The following is a 24,952-nucleotide window of genomic DNA, read 5'->3' on the forward strand; positions in this document are numbered from 1 at the left end:
TATGTTTTTATTAACTGAGTAAAGCCAATTACCAGCCTAAAGCATATAGTAGCCTTAAATACAAATTAGAGACGGAGAACATAACTCATCTCTAGGTAAAACTCTTCAGTATAGTAAAGAAAATCTAATCTTTGAGAAGGTGCTCTTAACTTTTCCTATCAGCATGCAATTGGTCCTTCAAAAATAAAGATAATGTTTCTCTGTAAGCAAACTATTTTTCCTTTTTGGAGAAAACTGGCTTGAGAAATAATTACCTGGGGGTTAATGGAAACCTACGAAATTAATAGACTCTCATTAACTCATAAAGGCTGAAATAAACACACTTGATCCCCTAGATCTGACACATTCTGGGATCCCATATTTGGTCTCAGAATTAAGAGGACAGAAGACAGGCTTCACAATATACTGTACATAACTTTTTTTATTTAGTAAAGCTATCCAGGCTTTTATTCAAGATTTTCTTGGAAGCTCCATTACACAAATAGAATATTACAGATATTACAGACAGAAAGCATCAAATTGTAGTCAGCCTAAATTTACTGTAATGGCCTGTCAAGTTTTCAGTTTAGAAACATTTGAGAGCTTCATAATATTGCTATTTTAATGTGCATTGAATTCTGACTTTTTATGCAGATGCTCAATCCAGATGCAGTTTTAATGTCCTCAAGTGCAGTGCAGTTTATGCATTTTAGAAGTTAAAAGATGCATGAAAACATATCATCTTCTCTTCATAAAAAAAAAAAAAAAAAACCAAACAAAAACCAAAAAAAAAAAAAACAACCCTATAGTAAAAACAGGCAGGCATATTTCCAAAACAGCCATTCCCTAGGGAGACCTAACTGATTCTAACTGATTTCCCTTCTGGACACAAGGAGCTTATCTTATGCTTTTAATGCTAATTGTGTTGATTTAGTGGAAAAGAAATTAGAAAAGTAGGTGCTATGTACAGAAAACAGTTATTCTGTTCAAAAAGTGAGTTAACCCTTTTCTCCAACACTCATTCAAAATGCTGTCTTTTGGAGCTTGATCTTAGTGCCAGCCACCAACAAAACTATGAGCTGCTGCTATTTTATTCTTGTTGCCAATGATCTCAAGGAACTGCTTCAGCTGCTGGTGACTGCCAGCACACAGGAACATCTTGTACATGGAAACATCTTACAACCAGGATGGACAGAGCAAAATATACCAGTTTTTATGGTGGGAAACCACAAGGGATTATTTTAAGCCACTCAACTTCTTTCCTGAGGAATGATGCATGGAGTGCTAAATATATGGCCTGTAGTATGCTCCAGAAGATCTCCCCTGTAATGGTACAGCCACAGGGTATCACCTACAAGGAAGAAGTCAGCACTGCACCTGTTTCAAAAGCCAGCAGTCTGGAAAGTGCCCTTGCTCTCTATACACGGTGTATGTGCTCTCTCAGTCTTTGAACAGTGAGTTTCTGCAAGAGTAGGACAGTCCTGGCAAGTGATCATTCTTCTCATGGTGGTGACTATTAGAAGAAGAAGAAGAAAACAGCCTTTGTGAGTGCATTTTAGAAGAGAGGTTTCTACTGACTAAAATATTACCTCAAAACATTTGGGCTCACCTTGTCTGATAGTATTTTGGAAGACATTTGGGTAAGAGAGTTTTCATTGACATAGCATAACTAGGTAGATGGTAAATGGATATTTTTCTCATTATGGAAAGGAAGAAAACAATATAGAACTTGTTCGTGAGAAGGAAAACTGTACGATAATGCTTTTGACCTTCAGTAGGTCTTTGAAAAGTAATGTGTAAGGAGGGAGTTCTCCAAACAGTTTCTGTTGTTACTATTTTACACAGTGAGTGCAAGAACTTCTTTTAATATGTTCCTGAATGAGGAAGGCAAATCAAATGAAATAAACTTTTTATTATAATAACTCTGCAGCTGCCTATCAGTCAACTTTTGCTAGCTAAACAGAGAGCAGAAATACTTTATCACAAAAGCCCTAGCCCCTGCATGTGCGTCTGATCACATCCAAACAGAATGTAAAACCTGATATGATGTCAACTTGAAGCGAGTTGTTCACAAGCATAAAATTCTTATTACTAAGTCAGCCAAGGAGCTCAGGTTCATTTTAAAGGGATCTGCACACCATGCTGTCTGGATTTCTCTTCCATCTAGAGACCTCATGTCCTGCCAGTCTATACACAGCATGTCCTTTCTCATGTAAAGAGAGGTAAGCATTGCACCTGGCTGTGAATGTTGTTTAGTGTATCAGCAACATCTTTAGATTAGCCACTTGTAGTAAAGACAACGATTTTCCTGTAGGCTGTCTTCATCATCTGTTTGTGTTGTACGGAAAAAAAAAAAAAAAAAAAACACAACAAAAAACACCTTAATGCTCCTGTAGACTACTTTATTCGTTATCGTAGCAGTAAGATCTTACAGAAGTATCCAGAATTATCAATGACAAACATCAAAAATTTTGAATAAATATTTCATTTTCTGCTTCATTTTAGTCATCTATATTCAAAAAGGACTACATTATTTCCTACCAAGTACATTGATCTGTCTTGTGTGCATTAAAAAGCACTTCTTCCTGTGCTAACTTTTTTCAAGTGATAGAAATTAGATCCTAATTTGTATCCTAACTCAGGATATGAGTGCTTAGCACCTCTGAAAGCCAGGTAACTTCTCTTAATTTCCCTTGGACACTGTTTCCTGAGAGTATCCTCCTAAGCACTTCTTACGTGGATGCTTCTGAGAGTAGAATAGAGAAGGGATACTATTTATTTCCATCACTGCAAAACATCCCTAGAGGGAAATGAGATGTACCTTGTACCCACTGAGCATATTTTGATGTTTATAATAAGCCCTTGGGTATGCCAGAAGACCCAGAAGAAGCTATTACTGAGGCAAAAGTTCCTCTGGGTCTTTTGCTGCATATATATATAACTTTACCAAAGTTTCAAACCTTGTAACCTTTAATGGTTTAAGGCATTCCCTGGAGTGCATATCTTGAGGTAGGTATGCTCAGATGAGAATTACTTCAAACAGGCTAGCCATTCCACTATTGCTCTGTCCGAAGCCATTAATGGAATAGCTAGGAGAATTTGAGTAGTTACTTCACACTTCTTGTAGCATAAGAGCACCTTGCTTTGCTCAGAGGATGAAGAGTCTTGTGCAGCAGCAGCAGCAGAAGAGTTTTGTATGAGGTGAAAGAGCTATCTGAGACATATGTGATCAAAAGTAATTTAATAGTTGTGATTGGAGATTTTCTATCAAAATACTTTGAGAATTATTATAGTACTAGTCATATTAAAAACAGTTCCCAGCAAAATCTAACTGCAAATTTGGAAATATGGAGAAAAAAACACAAACAAATTTGAAGACAGAGCAACTTATCACTAAGTAATTCTCATCCAAAACCCATTCCTACTGCTTCACTATGTTCAAGTGACATTGACTATCTTCAAGCTGTGGAGGGCACTGAACATACACCAGCAAATTCCCTACATCTTAACTGAGTTCTCCAGCTGCTAGACAATTACACAAATGGTGGAAAATGGCATCCCCCAGTCTGTTTTTTTCTTTTTTTGGGGGGAGTGTTTTTTAAAAAAAAAATGTTGTTTCTTTCTCTGAAGGAATAGATGCAGAAACTATGCATATTACAGTGATTTTAAAAAGCAGCACATCAGAAAATGAGGTATGTGCATGCATAGATGTTGCAATACATCCAGGCAGGAAGAGACTTGTTAAAAAGGCTACATGGGAACAGTATCTCAGCAAAAACGTCCAGGATTCTCTTTCGTCCTGGATTTCTCATCAGAATGTAAGTTTACCCTGTTATTCCCTTTCAAGCTATGACCCTGTTGCATGACCCAGCACACATGGCTCCACTTCTGCACCCTTTCTTTGAGAAAAACATGTTACTCTCCCTTCCAAGTGGTACAGAGTTAAAATAAATGAATGAATGAATGAATGAATGAATAAATAAATAAATAAATAAATAAATTAGACTTCAACCCAATCAGATCTCTAAACAAGGAATATCCTGGTTACTTTTGGGACTGCAACATGTAAGCTATTTGTGGATTTGCCAGTGTACCTGGCACAGAACACTTATGGTCTTCAAGATGCATAAACGGTGACAGGCACATCTTAACAAGGAAGTGGGATGGCTAAATGAGAATATATGGAGTAACTAGGCACAAAACATATGGCTCTTGCAAGAAAGATCATGATTACCCTCCAAAGAAGTTAAAGGAGGAACTGGACAAAATAAGAATATAGAAGAGAAAGCAAATTACATTTTACATCACTTTTTGTCTCACAGAGCACTGAGGAGATACCAGCCTTGTCAAGTAAAGATAAGGAGCTTTTGACGATTCAGATATCAAAAGAGGAACGGCTGGAACAAATCAATAACTAAAAGACCAATGTATCCCAAGAATGGGATGTTGTTTATTCAAGGGTGCCAAAGCAATTTAAGACTAACCACAGAAAATACACAATTATGCAGTCTCACATTGAAATAAGTTTGTATACTGAACCATGCAGGAGCCATCTTCACGTAACTACTGAGAAAAACTGAGGAAGAATTCAAACAGCTCCACACACACGTATTACTGCAGTAATAAATACACTAGCTGAGGTACTAGTTAAGCATAAAAGTGTTAAATATCTGGATTAATGTTAGAAGCCTTAATGCCTTATATGTCTCTTTAACCTCTTAGAACTCTTTTGGCATGTTAATAAATAGCAGATAAGACAGAACTGCCTGATACAAATTTTCTGGACTTTCAAGGAGCCTTTGAGAATGCTTCCCACAAAAGGCTATTAGAGAAACTAAGCAATCACAGGGTGAGAAGTAAAGCGTTGTCATTGATTAGAAACCAACTACAAAAAGCAGAATACAAAAGCAGAATACATTTATTAATGGTCACTGCTCCATGTGGCTAAAGGTTAACAGCAGGGTGTCCCCAGGTTCTTTACTAGGGATGAGAGTGTTTCATCTATTTATTAATCATCTGGCAATGGGACTAACAATAAGATGGAAATGTTTACAAGTGACACAACAAGTCTTAGATTAATCAAGGCCAAAGCAGGCCAAGGAGCTTTTGGGTCGCTTAAAAGAGCTCAGAGAAAAGGGAAACAATGGCAGATGGAATTCAGCACTGCCAAGCCTAATAGATGCACACTAGAAAGAACCATATGAAATACTTTGTCTGGAATTAAAAACTCAGTATGACCACTTAAAGGGGAGGGAAATACCCTCTTGATATATGCACAGATCAGTGAAAACACTCCTCTGGGAACAACCACAATCTAAAATAAAGCCACTGTTGAGAAAGAGATGAAAAGGAAAGAGTACTGGTATAAAGATTACAAAGGCTAAGATTTATTTATTTAGGGGAGAAGCCTGACACCTCTAAAGGAAGAGGCTAGAAAGACATAATGAATAAGTAAAGGTAAATCACTAATAAAGTAAATCATATAATTACTTATCTCTCTTCATAAGACAAATGAAGAATTCATCAAAACTGAAAATTACATATTTAAAACAGACAAATATTTTTTATTTTTCATTTAAACCAAACAGATGGAACTCCATATTTGATGTTACCAATCCCAAAGGTAATACCGTTTTAATGAAGGACTTTTTGATTTTTCTGTGGTTTTATACATAAAAGGTCTTCATAGTAAAGCGCTCTGTTCTGTACAGCAAGCTGGAATCAAATCAACACAAACAATAAATGAAAAGTCAAGTTACTTCTGCAGTTACCCTCTTCTGTTTCATGGGCACACAGCTTATTCTTATCCCAACTTCTATACACTATAAACTATACTTTTCGGTTGCAGGTCTGCTGTCATGGATACCCATCTTTCATTTCCCCTTTCGAAAAATTGTCCTTCTTAGTACAGCATATTACGATATCAAAGATCCACAATCAAACATATCAGTAGAGGCTAGTTTGGTAGAACGCTTGAGGAGGGGGAAATAGAAACGGCTAGGTAGTGGTGAACAATAAAGGGAAAAAAATAGCTGTGTCCTAAAAGATATTTTAAATGGTCATCTTTGACACTGGTAGGCATGAATTAGAAATGTTGTGTTTAGCACAGCCATGAACTGCATCATAGCAAAGCGTTCTGTGTACAAATGTCCTTCAGAGTATTAAAGCAGGTAAACAGTAACATGTGAAACTGTGTTATGAGAAACTGCTAACAGCAAAAGCTTAATGCACAAGTCCTTTTTGCCAAGAATCATAGGTAAAAGCCTACATTGTAATGTGTCACAGCTGCAGAGAAACTCGTATTACAGCAGACGTACAGAAGTTCTTCTCATTTAGGTGTACAATACACAAACAAAATCCTGCTCTCTCATGCAAGAAACTGCACTTAAATGCCTTCGTTAGTCAGTAGCCATTAGTATGACCCCAAAACTGTGTGTGCAAGGAACATATAAGCAGCAAATCCTGCCACTAGTATCTCAATATATTCAAAACTACATTTTTTTCTGGTTTTGATTACTGGCTTGGCTATACCACTTTGATACAATTTACATAAATATAATCCCCTCCTTCTACATTAGTGTCCACATTCATCCAACAATTTGCCACTAGATATCAGGAAAAAAAAAATCATATAGGAGCTATACAAAAAATTCAGTAAGAACTATAGGAACAGAAATCCTATCTTAATTATTACAAAGAACCAACGAAACTAATGCATGAACCATAGCAAGAACCAAATTTTGATGAAATTTGGGTGGGTTTGCCACACATTTAGAGAAAATTAAGATTTTTAATATCATTCTAAGTGCCTTTGAAATTGAAATTTATCTCTAACAACATACCCCTTCATGTATGAAATTATACTAATAGAAAAGTATATGTAAAAGTATTTTCTCGAATCATGAGCATGATAAATTGACTACTGCCTAATATGAGTTAAGAGGAAACTCTGTGAACTAGCAAATGATTTTCTAACTGTCTGGTGTAGCATTCATTTTACCTCCCAAGCTTATTCCCAGAGATAGGACATGACACCAAGAAGATCACTGAGCAGCGTAATATGTCGGTTTCTATACCCTGCTTTCCAAAAATACATCCTCTTCAGTCTTCTGATTCTTCAGTATCAGCTCCTTCAGGCTTCAGGACAAAGCAATGTACGTACAATCTGAGATACATCCAATTGAAGCCTTATACGAATGTGTTGTCTATCTACTCTTATGATGACCTAAGTTAAACCTCTGCAATTTTGGCTACCTGCTACGCTGACTGCTTTTCCCACTGGCAGGACAATGCCCTGCCTCTGCTAGTTGGTGTCCCTTGCAGTTCCCGGTCAGCTCAGCAGCATCTGGTGATGAAGTACCTGCTGATCACCTGCAGGTCTCCCTCTCATGTTTCAATCAATCAAACACACTGATACTACTTCAGCAAAGGATTTCTTTATCCGTTTTTGCGAGGCCAATGAATCACTTTCCTTGCCTCTTTTTAACCCCACTGGAGTTGTGAGTTGGGGAAAAGGTAAGAAAGCTTCCTGGTGCTTAACAAAGGCTAAAAACATTAAGCCCCACAGATCTTCAGGAACATTGTTACTATTGGAACAGGGTTGATCATGACCTCTAGAAGAACTAATTTTCTTCCCAGAAGTGCGGTAAACTTACTTAAAAACAACTCGATATATGGCATGAATTTTCAGGGTTCAAAAGCAAAGTCCACCTGTAATTACTGGGAGTATTGCAGTAAAAATGCCTCAATAATAAAAACTGGAAAGGTAGTAGTTCCCCACACTAACAACAAATATTCTATCAGAAAGGCAACATTCTTCTAGTGTTATATTTTCTAAAGAACTACACAGTATTTTTTTAATGTCTCAAAGAAAAAGGCTTTACTCTGTGAAGAACAATAATATCAATCCATACCATGTTCCCAATGCTGAAAAATCCAAAGAAAACGAAGTCTTCAAAGGTATATAGAAAATGAAATAATTAAAAAAGAAAATCAGTTACTTAGGCTTTCCTGCATATCTGGTTGTCAGTTCAGTGGTTACCTAAAATCCAGACTGAACATTGCCCCATAATCTTTTTTCTTCTAGTAGGAAACTGGAAAATAAGTTAGAAGCTAGGGAGGGTGGTCTTTTAAGAAGGAAGATCAGACTTGTTCCATTCCTGCCGATCTCCCTCCCTCCCCACACAAATTTTTCATTTTCATGATTGCTTAGATATTTTTGCACCATTATGAAACTAAAATCTCAAGAGTTGCCATAAAGAGGCACTGAAAGGTCTGCTCAGCCTTATGTCCGTGTGCTGGGAAGGTGCTGTGAATTCCACAGCGAGGGCAGAGGCAGCCCAGAGAGCCCAAACCGCAGCAGAGCTGCAGTGGTTCTGCTGCACAGAGGCTTGGCAGCTGCAGGGAAAGCATAGAGCAAAAATCTGCACCATGCTCTGCATTACTTCCATAGGCATGCCAGCAGAAAATGGAGGGAAAAAAACTTAAAAAAAAAAACAAAAACAAAAAAAAAAAACAAAAAAAAAGAATAATAGACGATCACTAGATTTATGATTATATAGAGCCAGGTGCAGTGAATCACTTCAGAGCTCCAGCTCAGAGCCTTGAGCTGCAGTCCTGAAGAAATTGCTGCGATAATTCGGGAATTATCTCCAGGTGAGGGCTGAATTTCAGTCTCTTTAACTATACCTATGTGAATATTAACAAGGAGTGTGGCTCTGTAGAAACACTCTGTAGACTGAAACAGTGCTGAGAGCCTGGCATCCACATTCTATGTGTTTCATAGGTTTTCCTTCAGGCTAACCCTAGTCTTATAGACTGGATGTCCCTTGGTGCCTGCAACTCATCAGATGCGCTTCTGTGGCGCTACTTTGCCTTTACATTCAGCAGAAAGAAATCCAGTTTGTATGCTGGATTGCTCCGTGATGTGAATCAAGATGCAGTAAGAGTGGGAGTGGGATTGAGTGGGAGATTTGTTTCAAAAGCACACCCCTGACCTGAGCTAAAATGCTAATGGAGACACAGCCTCAGGGCAGCTGCCTGTACACAGTTCAAGTGCTAGAGATTTGTGAGCTGTGTGCCCAAGTGTGTACAGACTCTGTAAGAAATAAATAGTTGCATTTTAACTCTATTAAGACACAAAATGAAGGAGAGAATTTGAAGCAGGACCAGCCCTTTGAGGAATATAACAGGTGCACCTCATCGTGCCCTGCATGTTATGGGGCCTCTGCATTGCTGAATTGTTAGTAATATTTGGGTTCCCCAATAGTACCACTACTTGCAGGAAAAAAACCAAAGCACTTTCAGGTCTTTTGCTTCTCTTTCAAACATATAACCAAATGATTGTAAACATCTCTTTATTCATATGTGCTTTAAGTTCCATTTTCTATCCTGTACACAGGACCACAAATTTCAAGTAACCCAAAAAAAGCTTATTGATATTCACAGATCTCTTATTCCTCCCTGTGAGCCTCCCGATCTTCCCTGCCAGTGATGATTTTGGGAAAATTCTGAGATGTAAATATTTCCTGCAAGCTGCAAAACATATCATCTCCTCCTCTTGCAGATATAAACTACTATAAAAGGAGAACAGATCTCTTCCATTCCAAATACCATCTCTCTTCAGATCAGGCCTGTATTAAAAACTATGAGAAAAAATCATACTGTAAATATTTACATTCATACCAAAATTTAAGGAAGAATGTTTCTCGAGTGATCAAAAAGAAACAGCCACAAGTAGACAGGAAAATGCAAAAAAGGTTTAAATAAATATTTGGGAAGTCACTGAAATTCATGCTTATATTGCACAAGCTAACATAATTCTGCCCTTTAAAATATCCCAGAAAAAATATAAAACTCAGATCATACAACAGTAACAAAAACTCGATCTCCCAGATAATCACAGCAATCAAAAGATCCTGGTTTTTAAAAAAAACCCACATAAACAAACAAAAAACCTTGTTATGTAATGTGCAAATAAAAAAGCAGAAACAAAAGTAATCTAAAATATTCCAATTAAGCAAATAGAACATTTAAGGTACCTTCTTCCATCAGCTATTAATATTAGGTAGCAGAGATACAAGGAGTTTTAAGTGGTTTTGTTCTAACTAGCAATCCAAATTTCAGTCCAAACAAACAGAGGGTCTCTACAAAGGAGTTGCAAAGACCAGTGTAAAACAGGGTTAGTGCGCATACAACATCGGCAATTCATGCCTGTGTATTCCACATTTACTGTGGAGCCTTTATGAAGTCTTGATGAAAGAAAGAAAATACTCTAAGTAATTTCCAGATCAGTCAGAAAACAAACAAATCAGTGACTGCAAAAAGGGAAAAAAACATTTAGAAACAATTGTTACATTTTTCTGTACTTCTTAAACTACTTCTTAATTTTAAAGAATCCAGGACATTTCAAAGATTTCCATTGGACTCTACTTCAGGACTGTCCTAGCCTCTCCAAGATGCTTGATCCTACTTCAGTCATTTCCTTCTTGCACCTCCTGTAAGACATATACATATATATATCTCACACATATATGCATGCATATGTGAGTATAATACCTGTAATTCTTATTTAAGATGAGTCATTGTTAAAATTACTACCTTTTTTGTGAGTGTTGAAATGTACCACAAAGCAAAACTTCCATTACCTGATCAATTCTTCAACCTAAGCTTAAATTATGACTGTATTTATACCAACGTAAATACAGTGTCTTTACAACAATCAAAGCAGCTTCTCTGGATTTAAACTTGCAATACTACTGATCAGCATCTCTCCTTTTAACCCTGGCAGATGACCTACACTCTTGGCTGGAAAAGGCAAATTAATTCTCCTTTGTTGTCTTCAAGGTTTTTCCCCCCTGGATAGCCGAACAAGTTAAGCTCATAATATTTTTCTACAGTGTGCCTGAAAAATCCATAGAATAAGAGAATGGGATCAAGACCAAGTACAACAGCAAAGGGAAAAAAAAACCACATTAATCTGACAACAATAACAAATTAGTAACATCAGTCAAAGACATGGAAATGAGCATTTAAAGCACTTTGCATATTGCCTTTTGTAGCAAGGTTTGTAAAGCAAATCAGTCTGAGTCAAATCTTTCCCTTTGATTTCATATATTTGACTTTTAAAGTATGTCATGTGCCTCCTTCTGCTCTCAAAACAGTATTACATTTAAGTAAAGCCATTGATATTAATGGAGTTAGTCCTGGTTAATGTCATTGTAGATTCCTGATTAAAGAAAAGTGGTCTATATTTACAAATTAAAATAAAACAATATTTTAAATTCACATCTGTCATACAGAGATGGGCTTGCAGTACATTTACTCAGGTCACGTCCCAGGAATCAATCTCAGCTGCTAAATTTTGAAAAGCTATCGTTACAGTAATGATTTAATTTTGTTAATATAGTGAGGTTGCAAAAAATGTATATTTATAAGATTCAGCTTTAACATTTATAAGATTTAAACAGAGACAAAAGAAACCATAATGCACTTCTAACTGAATTGGAATATAAAACAGCAAGCCTCATTTCCTGAACTCCAGTGATACACTGTATCTTGTTAGCTGAACTTAGCTTATAATAGGGGTCATTTCTCCAAGGATTGTTATATCAGAAAGCATAGAAGAAAAAAATAAAAACAAAAATAATCTGCTTTTAAGATATTTTGGCCAATATTTTAAATGTGCCTTGGTCAGAAACTCCTACTTCTTCATAATACTGGTCCAAGTTCTGGCAGGTTCTGTGTAGAAATATTTGCAGGAAGACTTTAACTCCACAACAGAATGGGACTGGAAATTAATATCTCTCATCTCTGAATGCATGAAGAATTTTAAAAGCCATCCCAGGGGACCTTGGCTCTGTTTTTGTTTGGCTTCCTTTTTTTAAGTGCAGAACCTCAAGCCAATGAAATCTAATCCCCGTACATCCTCTGCCCTGGCCCTGCTCCAGCTGTGCAGCTGAACGGGCAGAGCCTCCGTCTTCCCCGCAGCACGTGCGGGGCGTCCCCACAAGCAGGGCGCTGGGTGCTTCCCATACTTGTTCCCTTCTGTAAAAAACTTTCTTCTTAACAAAACTGCCCAGTCTCACTTTAAAGCGCTGCATCGCAATATTAACAGCTCGAACATAGCGCGAAAGAAAAAACATGAAAGGCTGTTTTTGTACTTATAGGGGTACAAAATTTGCAATATGCCAAAATAGATGCATTTGGAATACTTCACTTTTAATAATAAAAAGGTCAATGACTTAGGCCGTGACGATATTGATCTTTCTCCACTGATTACACTCTTTGCCTGACTTTAACATGGCTGGAATCAGTACAGACACATCCCACTGGAGAAAAAGCAGAAACTTGCTTAAGGAATTTACTAATGATCAGTATTCTAAAGAGATATTACAGTAATACTTCTCTTGAAAATTTCCAGAGGTTTTATTGTTTACTGAACCATAGATTTTGGATTATTTGTAGCTGTTTTTAATAAAATATATTATAACTGGCATATGTAATTTTATTTTTATCATTTTTGATATTATACATTGAAACTTGAAGATACAGTTTTCTCATATTTTAAAAAGAATTTACTTTTAAAGTGATGTGCTGTACCAGATTTCACCACGAAGTGATCTTGTTTTAAAAGTCAGTTATAAGCCTTTGAATACACAAGCATTTTTACTTGCAACTGTGAATAAATAAAATGCCCTTATTATCCTAAAGCTCTTCTATACAGAAATCCAGTTTCAACAAAGATCATATGTGAAGGCAATGTTAAGAGTACTCATGGGAAATTTGCATGCAATTTTTGTAAGTACTTTTTTTAAAAAGATATACTTGTATTATCTATTCCACAAAAAAGCCAAAAAAAATAATTTTATTGTTTATTTACTTTTTTTGTTGTCCTTCTACAAGCTGGGCTTTATTTTCAAGAACGTCTGTTTTTTAATCCAGTGTGCACATATACAAATGCAAAAATTTGTCTCAGGAGACATCATTTTAGTGCCTTTGAAAACATAACTTTACCTCTAACAACAATAAAGATACCTCTCTAAATGATGAATTTATACTAATAAAAAAATACATATATTTTCTTGAATCATGAGCATAATAAATCGACTATCACCTAATATGAGTTAAGAATAAACTTTCCACACCAGCAAAAGATTTTCTGTTTGGTATACTGTTCCTCATGAAGAATATGTATACATGAATAATTTTTTGTATTTATGGTCTTATATTTAGTTGTCTATTACTACAAGATATCTGCAAGATATGTAATTAACTTATAAGATATATTTTAAAGCATTTAAGGGTTGCTCAAATTCTTCCTTAATAGATCTTTAAATCCAAGTTTTTATCTAAACAAATACATCTCATACAAAATTAGTTTTTCTGAGAAGAACCTGTGAGTGTAACCCCTCAAATACAGAGAGCAAGCTAACCAATGTAGAGCAGTGATTAGCAAATCACCAATCAACAAATTCTGGAAACTCTCTTATTCTCCTAAAAGAATGAATAAAATGAGAAAAATTATTTTTCTAAATATCACATACAATCCATCTTTTCCCCTTCCCTTTAATAAAGAATATCTTCTGGTTATGGATTGCTAATATCTTAAAAATGTAGTAAAGATTCTTCACTATGATGTTTTACAGACATGAAGTGTGTTGACAGGCCCAAGATACCATTTACATAAGCGTTCAGGCAAATTGAAGGCAAGATCTAATGCAGAGGATCAGCAAGAATTAAAAATGCATTTAAAAAGCATTCTAGATATCATATTTGCTCCCTGGAAAATATGTTCTGAAAACTACAATGTATTGCACATTCTAAAATACAGAAATAATATAATTACTTTTTTTTTTCAAATTTTATAATAGATAAATTTGAAAATATAATGGCTTGACTAAGGAACTTGCCTAAATTGTAACATTAAAAAAAATTGTAAAAATGCCACTATCATACCCCAAAAGAGAAAATTTGGACTTTTTTTTATTTGTAATTTCTCAGGTACAGTTTCCCTCTAATTTCATTGAAAACATTTAAAACATCCACAATGACTCCCAAACTGCAGCAGAATTCTAAAAACCTGGACCCAAACGTATTGTTTGTTGGTAACTTCAGTTCAGATCATCTTTGCTACTGTTTTTAATGAGCAAGTTGTCTTCTAATGATGAAATCTCTGAATAATCTCTCAACATCAATCTATGTAAAAAGGTGAACATTCCCATCAGGATCTCCAAGACACTTCAAAGGACCAAGATATTCATATAGAACTGCTGAAGTTTATCAGCTCAACATTTACCATCACCATTCATCTGAACAGTTTGGTTGCATTTGACCAGTGCTTCAAAGGTCCTATCAGGTTGTCCCATAAAGGCTTTAGGACAATGTCATTTCAAACACAGCTTTCGAGACATGTCCATCAGTTGGGATGAAAGAGATGGGACGAAGGGTGGGAGAATATCAAGTGTTGATCAACCTCACTTCAAAGCTGCTTACGTCATGCCCTGTTCTCTTTGTCATTGTGGACTGGGAGCTCATTGGATATAGCTCTTCAATGTGCATGTTCTAAAGGAGCAATCTATGTCTTTCATATATCTGCCCTGTTTGCAAACAAGGTCATATCACAAATCCAAAAATAAATCTAGTCTTTATTTTTTTTAACATATCTTCAAATTAATAAAAACTGTCTACGAGCCAGAATATCTCTAGTGCCTCACTACATTTGTATTCATCTAACTGATTGATGCTGTAAAGTAAACCAAACTATCACACGTTCTCACTTAGCGATGTTTGCTCTACAGTTCTGACAAGAGAAAAGTACAGTGAAAAGTACATAGAAAAGTACAGTATGGTTATTTTAGTAAAGTGGCATAAATGTCTAAGAATATATGCCTCTTGAGTGAGAGAGATTGAGCACGCTTGGGAGTTCCCTCTGATTCAGTCTAAGGGAAGAACATGAAACCCAGTGTAATGTATAGGACTTCTCACATACATAGACACCTGCCCCCCTCAAAAAACACCTTCCTTGTAAAGAGAGAAAACGGAATAAGAGGAATAATCTGTAGCAGATTTACCTGCAAAATTGCTATTAAGAAGATGACCTACAATTGTTATTGTATGGTTTCTCAGTAGAAATAACAACTGAAAAAAAGTAATATGTAGAAGCTCTTGGCCTCCCCTCTCTCAAACAAGTGATAAAAATATAGTTGTGTCATACAAGGCCCTTTCCTATTCTCATCCCTAAGAAACAGATTGCATAGCTCACACATTCTTCAGTGACAGTATATAGTTACCAGAGAAGTGAAAGAGGCTTGTGATTTCACTAGGTTGGTGTGGGACAGCACAAGTAGCAGGATTTTACAAACTTTCTCACACTTTGCATATGAACACAATTTCATCCAAACGTAGTTTTTATACCAAAATCACTTTGTTAGGATTCATCTAAGATGAGTTTAGCGGTCCACAGGGGAGGTGTTTGTATCTGAGATAAAATGACAGTATGTGCTCTTTAGAGACAACAAACAGAAATTAGGTACTTGTAGGGCATAATCCATCCGACCTATTTTAGATGTCCACTTTAGTGTGAACCGACTCAGACTCTAGAATTACCTATGTATCTCCATTGACTACAAAGAGAGTCTGATTATATTTGATGTGGACATCCAGACTGGACATCTACGTTTTTGGTTGTTTTTTTTGTCAGATGAATTATTTAATTTTTCTGTCTTCTGGCGTGTTATGAGTGATACTTATAAAAAAGTAATATTTAAGAATTCAGCTTCTAAGTTTCTTTTTCCCTTTTAGGCAATTCACAGATCTAAATACATTATGGATCTTAGTGCAAGACTGAAGTGATAAATTACTAAGTATAGACTAAATGATTTTTAGGCAGGATAAGTGATAGAACTATAATTTGCATTTTGATTACTTTTCCTAGAAGAACATAAAATGAAGGAGCAAGACTGTCGCATTCTCTGCAAGGTGCGTGGGAAGTGTACTGCTTGATGCAAAAAGAGCCAGTGAAAAAAGTAAAACTGAGGGCAGAGCCATGAGGTCCCTAGCCACGTGACACTAATATCATCAAGTGTTAAATGGTGGTTGCTGAACTAGGGTGGAATTCACTTCAACTAGTATGTGCCAGTCATCTGTAGTCTTCTTTTCCCCAGTCAGGAATGAAGTACCCATTGACACTATGAATGGGATGAATACCTAGATGATCAACTAGATGTAAACTTTTAAAAAGTTGGGTGGGGTGAACTCACTTCTGGAAAGAACACCCTGGGAAATTTGCTGGTTTAGGATTGAAGAGATCTGACCCTGATCCAACAAAGCATTTAAGCAATTGAATGCTCATAAGCATGTGCATAGTCTTCCCTGAGTGCAGTGCCATTCATCTAGCTCAAAACAGCAGACTGAAGCAGATTGCTGAATCAGGATTTTAGGCCAAAATACAAAGTCCATTAGTATATAGTCAGTGTTGCTTCTTATATTAATATACCACTGCACTAGTACAAGAACAGTTATATTAAATTCATCCACATATTTATCTTAAATTAGTTTTGAAAAATAATTCAAGTTCTAATTTTTTTTTTAAATCAACTGAACAAATAGCATGTGCAAACATCAATTTATAAAGTCACATTACTTTCACAGAATTTTAAACAAAACTTTTAAAAAAATATGTACATTTAAGTATCATGGCTTTTTAATACAGCATATTATTCAATTTAAAAAGAGCTTTAAAATAAATATCTAAATGTCAACACATTCTGAAAGGACATCAGTTCCGTAATTAATGTTTATTGTTTCCTGTTTGTATTAGACGCTGACCATCAGTGCAGATTTCTGAAGGTTTAATTCATAGGAGTTTCTTCTGATTAGTTTAGGTATCACTCTTGCATATTGTGTCATTAAGATGTGCAATTGAAATGTCTAACTTTGCGGCAGATGCCTGTCTATGTGACCTTTTGCAACAGAAGGGTTCTTTTATCACTTGAGCTTTTGGTTTCGTATTTCTCATCTGCTCTCTTCTGCCAGCTTAACTGAGAGTTTAAATCAAAACCTAATTAGACTACATATGCTGTTTAGGAAAAAGTTCTTGGAAAAGTCATGATTCATATAAGCTTTGATATTTCCAGATAAATGAGAACAAATGTGATTTTAATTGTTTTAAATAACTTTCAGTCATCCTCTTAGTCAAATAAAAGTAGTTGAACACAGCTCTTTGATCCAAAAAAAAAAAAAAAATTATCTAGTAACAGAAGCACCAGCTCTATATTCCTAGCAACTATGCCATCTATGTCTAATGATGAAACCCCTTATTTGGGTTTATATATTTATGCATGTTTTTCAACTAAGTAGTATTATAACTCAGCTATTTTCTTGTCTATTTCTGATACCAATATCATAAAACTCAAATCAGAATTATTAAATGAAATGTAATTCCTGAAAAAAAAGAAAAAAAAAAATCTGTGTGTACATGTTGAGTACCTAGGATGTCAGCAAAAGTTTGCTTTTTAGCAATGTTGATATAAAAAAAAAAAGTGGTGTATTTTTATTTTTCTCTTTTGATATTTTAGGAGAAAAACTGAATTATTTTGTTATTTTAATTATAATGCACTTACCTGAATTGCACATTTCAACATTTTAACTAGCACTAAGGAAAGCCACATTTTAAACACTCTCAACTTTCACTGGGTTAAAGAAACCGTGCCAAAAAAATATAGCTGCTGTTTTGTTCAAACATTAATAAATACTTCTGCCAAGATTGCCTTGGCCTCTGATACTTGTCACAAAGACATAAATTCTACCTCAAAAAAAAAAAAAAATTAAAAACCTTTACATTTATATGTCCTACTTAGTTATTTGACCCAGTTCCTAATCAGAAGTAGCCAGAATTTTCTTTTATTCCACAGAGCAATTGCCTGCTGTCTTAAGAATAAGAACTTGAGTATTTCCCTTGATAGAAAGCTGACAAGTCCTTATGAGGAACTGTGATTTCCAACATCAAGCCAATACAGTTCTCTGTTAATTGTTTGAATACAGTCCTGTGTCACACTGCATATAAAAATGATATTCTGGAAACCAAGAAACTTTAGATATTGCCAAGAACAATCTCTGTAAATATAACGACTACTTTATAATGTGCAAAAGCAGAATTTCATAACTATTTTTTAAAAATCTAAATTAAATTTAAAACAGAAATGTAGATCCAGATTCTCAGTTACTTGATTACTTTAGTGATTCAATAAAGTTACATCAATTTATTTATGTCACCTTGTTGAATATGTAATACATTCAAATATTTGTCTTACTTACATTTATCATTTAGCCATTACTGATATGTGACTACCAAGACAAAAAAAAACCCAACGTATAAAGACACCAGACTTTAGGATATTTTTTAAGAAATAAGTTGAAGATGGATTTATAGTGCGACAACACTGATATCCAGAACTTTTAAACAACATACAAAGTCTACCGACATCCTAACAATATAAAATGCATATGCATGTTCACTGATACTATAAAAAAAATACTGATTTTCCAAATGTTCTAAAATTCAAGGTTCTCAGCATTTTTTACAAAACTTTCAAAAATCCCAATACAACTCAATAAGAAGTTTAATAGTAAGACCTTAATTACAGGACGGCATTCTTTTCAAAAAAATGAGTGAGTATACTTGGATATTAAAACCGAAATCAAAACCCACTATGTAGAATAGCTAAATGTGAACTGATAACCCAAACAACTCCTGACTGCAAATGTCTACAATACAAAGAAACTTATTTAAAATATTCTTCAGACACCAGGAGACATGTAGTGAAACACAGAATATTTTGAAAGCAAAGTTCATTTTCTTCTGGTTTCAGATAAAGGAATGAAAATACAAAGTCTGAGGTTTAGACTCATACATCAAAAGTATTTTGATATGTACTATTTGTTATAACCAATAGTACTTTCTTGAAAGGTATAACCTGCTGGACTGAGAAGCCCCCATGATTTTCACTTTTTACTGTGAGAACTGACTGTGTTGAGGGTGGGGGATGGTGGTGGGGGGAGCTGAGGAAGGGGGAAGTAATACCCAATTACAAGGTTTAGGTTGACTGTAATTCAGTGTAAATTTTATTGATTTTGTCATCAGCTATAATTGGTCAACTGGATGAAAAGCTCTCTTTTTCTGAGAATGAAGCAGCCCTCCCAGAATAGTAAAGGTGTCTTAAATAGAAGTAGATTATTTAACAAGGCTTTCATTGTATTAAGCCAGTGCTTACATACATGATTATTGAGTAAATTTAGTATTTTTAGCATTTTGTTTAAAAGAAAAAGCAGCTCACCACAGAAACCACTCAAATGGTGTGTACCTAAAACGCATCAGTAGATGTCGAGTTATTTTCTGTTCTGATTGTCAAGCTAAGAGTTATCTAGATGTCCAACGCTCAAAAAAATAATATTTACTTACACAAAAAAAAACAATTTCCTGACTGAGTTTTATAAATGAAATGTGAATAAAACACCAGAAAGTCCAGCAAAATATTGCAATTGTCACAAAGTATTCACCACGAGTTTCTAGTTTCACCCGTGCACACTTCAGGGTAGACCCCGTAGAGGCACATCGGTACGCACGGCTATCAGACCACTCGACCTGCTTAAACCCTTGGCTCTCTCAGCCACCAGAATGAATCAAAAGGCTCCAGAGGGACCCAGAAGCACCAAGCCAGGGCGCAGCTGGAGGGGAGCGGCTTCTCCCCAGCGCGGTCGCGGGCTGCGTGCGCGGCCTCTGCAGCACCTTGGACAGCGACCTCGGGCAGCGACCTCCCCGCCAGCGGCCCCCGCCCCGCCACGCCTCGCCACGCCCCGCCACGCCCCGCCACGCCCCGCCACGCCCCGCCCCGCGCACCCGCCCTGCGCCGCCCGCCAGCTTCCCGGGGAAGAGAAAGAAAACGCTAAGTTGAACCCTTGGGTTGGTTTATTGCTTGACTTTGGGTTTGTTTTTTTTTTTTTCCCTTTTCCCTGCTGGAATATCCTTCGTTTTTTAACACAGACTGGTTGGCCACATTCTCAAAACATAGATCAATACCGCCTGGCACTTAGAACTGGAGAACTGCAGGTCATTGGTACTGCATTTATCTAGTTCATTTATATGTTTCACGCAATCATTTGAACGTCAACAACTTTTTCCCCATCATTAGACAAGTATTTCTCCTTATTCAGTCTCTGAAGGGGAAATCAGTGTACATTTGCTATTCTGTTCATTTTCAACACCTTTTACACCATGATATACTGTAGAGCAACTGCACACTTTGTGGTAAAGTTCAGTCAAACTAAACTGTGATACAAAAAAGTCACTTTAAGCAAGTAGATGTTGATCGTTTGGCAGCACAGAGCAGTAGGTCAACTCCCAGTTAAAGAGTTACTGAAATGGCAAAGATGTCCTTACAGCGGTAGACATCTATTTACATTTGATATGCTTTTTACTTAACCAATCTATGCTTTTTACTTAGCCAATTCACTCGGGAAATAAAATACATTTACATTCTCAGGAACTGAGTACATAACGTATACAATGAGTGTGTACACGCACAGTTTATAACCTAGAAACAGTGGAGTCAAAATTACTGAAGAGACTGCTTTACTTTTGTCAAGTTTAACCAGAAAAAATAAACACGGCAACTTTCCTACTTTATCCAATTAGATAAGGGAATATTTCAGCTTCTGGAGGGACCGTGGATTGATTTTTGTGGCAAAGATATGTGCAAATTACACTAACTTATTGGTAAATAGGATTCTTTAGGCATGGACTGTTACCATGAAATGATTTCAGAAGGCCTCGCTGAAGTTACAAAGCACGGAGGTACAGCTAGGCCTTCTGTTCAGAGCGGTGATTTGTATGCCCTGTTGTGTCACACTGCTAGAGCAGGATTTGGTTCAGACTGGTTAATGTAGTGCTACAGTAGTTGAGATAATCCAGTTCAGGGCAGAAACCATTCACCTGGCCCGGCTCTCAACAAATACTCAAACGAACAGGGAAAAAAGCATGCAGTTAGTTATTTTAGGCGCCAAGGACAACACTTTTTTCCCGCCCTTTCCTGTCTTGAGAGCTACGCCAACTAATCTTGTGGAAAAGTAGAGAGAAGACAGCAACCACACAGAGCCAAAGTGGGACCCTGCCTCCTACCAAAGAAACGAAACCCCTCTGGATAACTGTGAGCACCAAAGAAAACCGCCGCGGCTTATAGAAATGCTGTCACCATCGCTTCCCAAACAAGGGCCACCGCGGTGCCCATTGACATCCACCCTCGTCCTCGAGCTTTTCCCAGCTCCACGGATTTTGGCAGAGCGCCTGGAGACGGGGTCCCGCTCCCTGCTCCCGAGGCGGCCGGCAGCCTCCCCGCTCCGCCGCCCCGCGCACCGCCGCCGGCCCTGCCCGCCGCCCCCGGGGCCAAGCCCCCGACGGAACCCACCCGGAGCCGCCAGTCGTCCGGGCACCGCGGCCACCCGCCGCCCCGGCCCCGGCCGAGCCCCGGCCCCGCCGCGCCTCTCGCCGGGCTGGCCGCCGGCCTGCAGGCTCCGGCCCCGGCCCGCCCCGGAGGGCCCGCGGGCAGGGCAGCGCCGTCGGGCGGCCCCGGCCCCGGCTGCCGTCCCGGGCCCCGCTCATTGGCATGCAGCCCCTGTCGCTGCCTGCCGCCAAGCCGCATCCTAGCCCGCTGGAAGCCGGCAGCCGCGCCGGAGCCAATCGCATATTCATGAGGAGGGGGAAATCCAGCGCTGCACTCCCAGAGGACCGAGGATCACTTCTTTTCTCTTTCTCTCTTCCTTCCCCCCCCGCAGCCTTCCCCCTCTCTCTGCCTCCCTTTTAGCAATGCGCTAACGGGGGCTCCCCGCCGATACCCTCCGCAGCTCCGACTGCACCCTAAACACCACGGCCGCCGGCGCCAGGAGCGGAGACCGAAGCAGCCAAAACACGGACCACGGCAGCCACAACAGAGGATGGAGGCACGCCAGCCCGCCAGCCAGGGACAGGAAACACAGCAGGGGCTCCTACCTTACAATCCTCAGGACACGATTTCACCGAGTACTCATCCGACTGTAAATATTTCTGGAGCATAACCTCAAACTCTTCGTATTTCTCCTGAGCGTGCTGGTCGTAGCGCTGGTAAGCCTGGACGCACTGGCTGCAGGAGCCTCCCCCCCTCAGCACCACATCCAGACTGCAGTTCAAAGTGTCCGGATTGGACAACCCGGCGAACAACTCCCAAAGTGTGTAGGAATTACAAAAGGAAAGGTAAAAATCCGTCAGGTCCCAGCCGGGCGCCGGGCTCTGCCCCGCGCCCCGCGGCCGCCCCGGCCCCCCCCGCCGCCGGCACACCGCCTCCGCGTCCCCCACGCTGAAGCACTGCCCGGACGAGGAGCTCGGGGGGGGGCACGTCTCCAGGGGCCTGGCGGTGGAGTTCCCCAGGAAAGCAGCCTTGCCGTGCCGGGGCTCGGTGCCGTTGGTGCGGCTGCCGCGGCTGCCGCCGCCGCTGCTGCCGGGGGAGGGCGGGAGGGAGGGCGAGGGGGGGGCGAGGAGCCGGGGCGCGGGGGGCGCCGGCTCCCCCATGCCCGCCAGCAGCTCCGGCTCCGCGGGCTCCGGCTTCTCGGGCGGCGGCTGCTCCTTCTCTCCGGTCCCCGTGAATTTGGCCTCGGCGCAGAACCACAAGTGATCAGAGAGCAGGACGGTGAAAAACAAGAGCGATGCCAGGGACAGTCGCCATTTCTGAGCCCTCTCTGAATCCGTGAAGGGTTTCTCGTTCTCCCGGGGTGCGAACCAGATTTTTAAGCCGTCATCGTACTGCCGACTGCACATCCAAGCACCCCTGGTCATATTTTGGGAACGCACAGCCCTGGCCGACTCCACCGTGAGGGCTCCTTTGCCAGTGTCACCACAATATGCATTGACTTAAAAGATTGGGGGGATTTTCTTGCCTGCCTTCCCTTCTCTCGCTCGCTCGCTCCCTCTTCCACTCTCCCCCTCTCTCTCTTTCTCCCTCTTCTTTCTTTCTTCTTTTTCTTCCTCTGAGATATTGTTGGGTTTCGCCGGTGGCTCTGCCTTGGTCTCACCACACGAAGCAGCCCCAGTCCATCCAACGCGGAGTGCCGTGGAGAAGATAAGAGCAATAACGCAGAGAGAGGAGGAGGGAGAGGAGATGGTGGTGGTAGTGGTGATAGTTGGTGGTGGCGGGGCTGCGCGGCTGGTCCTTTCCCCCTCTCACCCAGGCATGGTCAGATCGCAGCTCCCCATCTCCCTCCTGAGAAAAGCCCGCTGCCCCCGGACAGCTGCATGCCGCGTCCCCCGCTGCCGACGGCCGGCTCCGGGAGGGCTCCTCGCCTCCTCTTCCTCCCTGCCGCCGCCGCTGCTCCTCTTCCTCAGCCCCGAGCCGCGGCACAGATGCCTGCACCGCTGTCTCCGTCTCCTCTTTCTCCTCTCCCCCCTCCGCTCTAACTGGAGAGACGCTGCTGCAGGGCTCCCGGAGCGCTGCCGAGGATGCTGAAGAGGAGGAGGAGGAAGAGGAAGAGGAGGAGGAGGCTGCCGGGGCCGCCGCCGCTGCTGGTGACAATGGGCTGCGGCTGCCGCCGCTGCTGCCGCCGGGCGCGGTGTCCCCGGGCGCACGGGGCGGAACTGCCTGGCTGGGGGCCCCCGATGGGCACAGGCATCTTGGGCCCCTGGGCTAAGTTGCCGCCATCTTCGTCCTGGAGAAACACTTTTTTGGGGGGAGCTCTGCCTTTTGCGTCATCTCCTCCCGCGCCGAGATCGCTCTATCCTGGCGCATTGGCAGCAGCAGCAACTCTGCCTCCTCCTGCCTGAGGAGGAGGAGGAGGAGGAGGAGGTGGGAGAGGCACTGGGGACCACATGGCCCCTCGAAAGGGCTTCCTCGGTGCGACTCTTTCGACTCGTCTCACCGAAGGGACCACTCTGTACCACCCTCTAGCCCTCTCTCCTTCAGGGTCTCCTTCCCTTTGTGGCCCTGAAACACCATGTCCGCGCAGGATGGTGGCTGGAGAGGTCTGTCGCCGTGTCTGTCCTTGTCATAGCAAATCACAAATGACATATAAAACTCCAGGTGCTGGATCCTGGCAGCTTTTGGCCCCACGGTAAAATGCCTGAACACAGCTGCCTGTCTTTCAGTCAGCGAGCTGGAAAGCATAATGCCCATAAACCCCAAGTTGTTCCCCCAAGAGAACTTTGGCAAAACCCTGGTCCAGCACCTGAGCGGAGTAAATACTGCCAGTCTTTGTGTTTCACCTTTTAGATGTCAGCGCCTGGCATGAGAGATGGAGAGAGCAAGCTTAAGTCTCCTGCTAGGGTGATGAATCACATATGATCTCCACTCAGACCCACAGCAGAGATCCCACCACCTTCTGGCCCCAACCAGCAGGGACTCTTGCTTAAATAAACACAGTGTTTCGTCACTCCTAAGTTACTTTCATCTTGCTTGCTGACGGACCTTAATGTAACAGCAACAGAAAAACTTGGATCCCTCGCAAGACAAGAGAAGGTGCCAGCTAGAGGTTGAACATTATCAGATGAAGACCTGGAGTTACAAGGTCTTCCTCTTGAGACATTGGGTATGCTATCTGGCCATAGCATAACCAAGATGTATGTTTTAATTTCTCCATTGGACTGGGGGAAGGTTTAGAGGCCATACTTTTCCTTGTTCCGGAGGCTTTCTCCATCCTGGGGTAAGGGACCATTTAGAACTGCTAGTGGCCCTTGAACAAGGTGCACAGTGTACCCCAAAGGTGACTTTTCCCCATTATTTGGTTGAAGAAATCTTTATTCCTTAACAAACATGGCCATCGTCTACAAGCTGATATAGATCGCTGACAGCTCTCTAATTCAGCTTCACAAGGTGTAGCAGGAAGAAATCTGAAACTGAACTGTATCAGAGGAAGAAAAAACTTGTACCTTTTCTGACTGCAGCTGTCGTTAACTGAG

The 24,952-nt window shown here is 40.0% G+C and overlaps 1 protein-coding gene across 1 annotated transcript in view; it reads right to left on the minus strand.

Annotated features, from left to right (window-relative positions):
- Nucleotides 1-22,840, minus strand: part of NALF1 (NALCN channel auxiliary factor 1) — a gene marked incomplete at both ends in the record, with an annotated part of 487,096 nt that extends 464,256 nt beyond the window's left edge. The window contains one exon of the mRNA XM_082333435.1: nucleotides 22,022-22,840. Within this exon, the coding sequence (XP_082189561.1) occupies nucleotides 22,022-22,840 (819 nt within the window). The remainder of the gene's footprint in view (nucleotides 1-22,021) is intronic.
- Between the last annotated feature and the right edge of the window lie 2,112 nt (nucleotides 22,841-24,952).

Source organism: Platalea leucorodia (assembly GCF_965183815.1).
Source record: "Platalea leucorodia genome assembly, chromosome: 2".
NCBI classification, from domain to species: Eukaryota; Metazoa; Chordata; class Aves; order Pelecaniformes; family Threskiornithidae; genus Platalea; species Platalea leucorodia.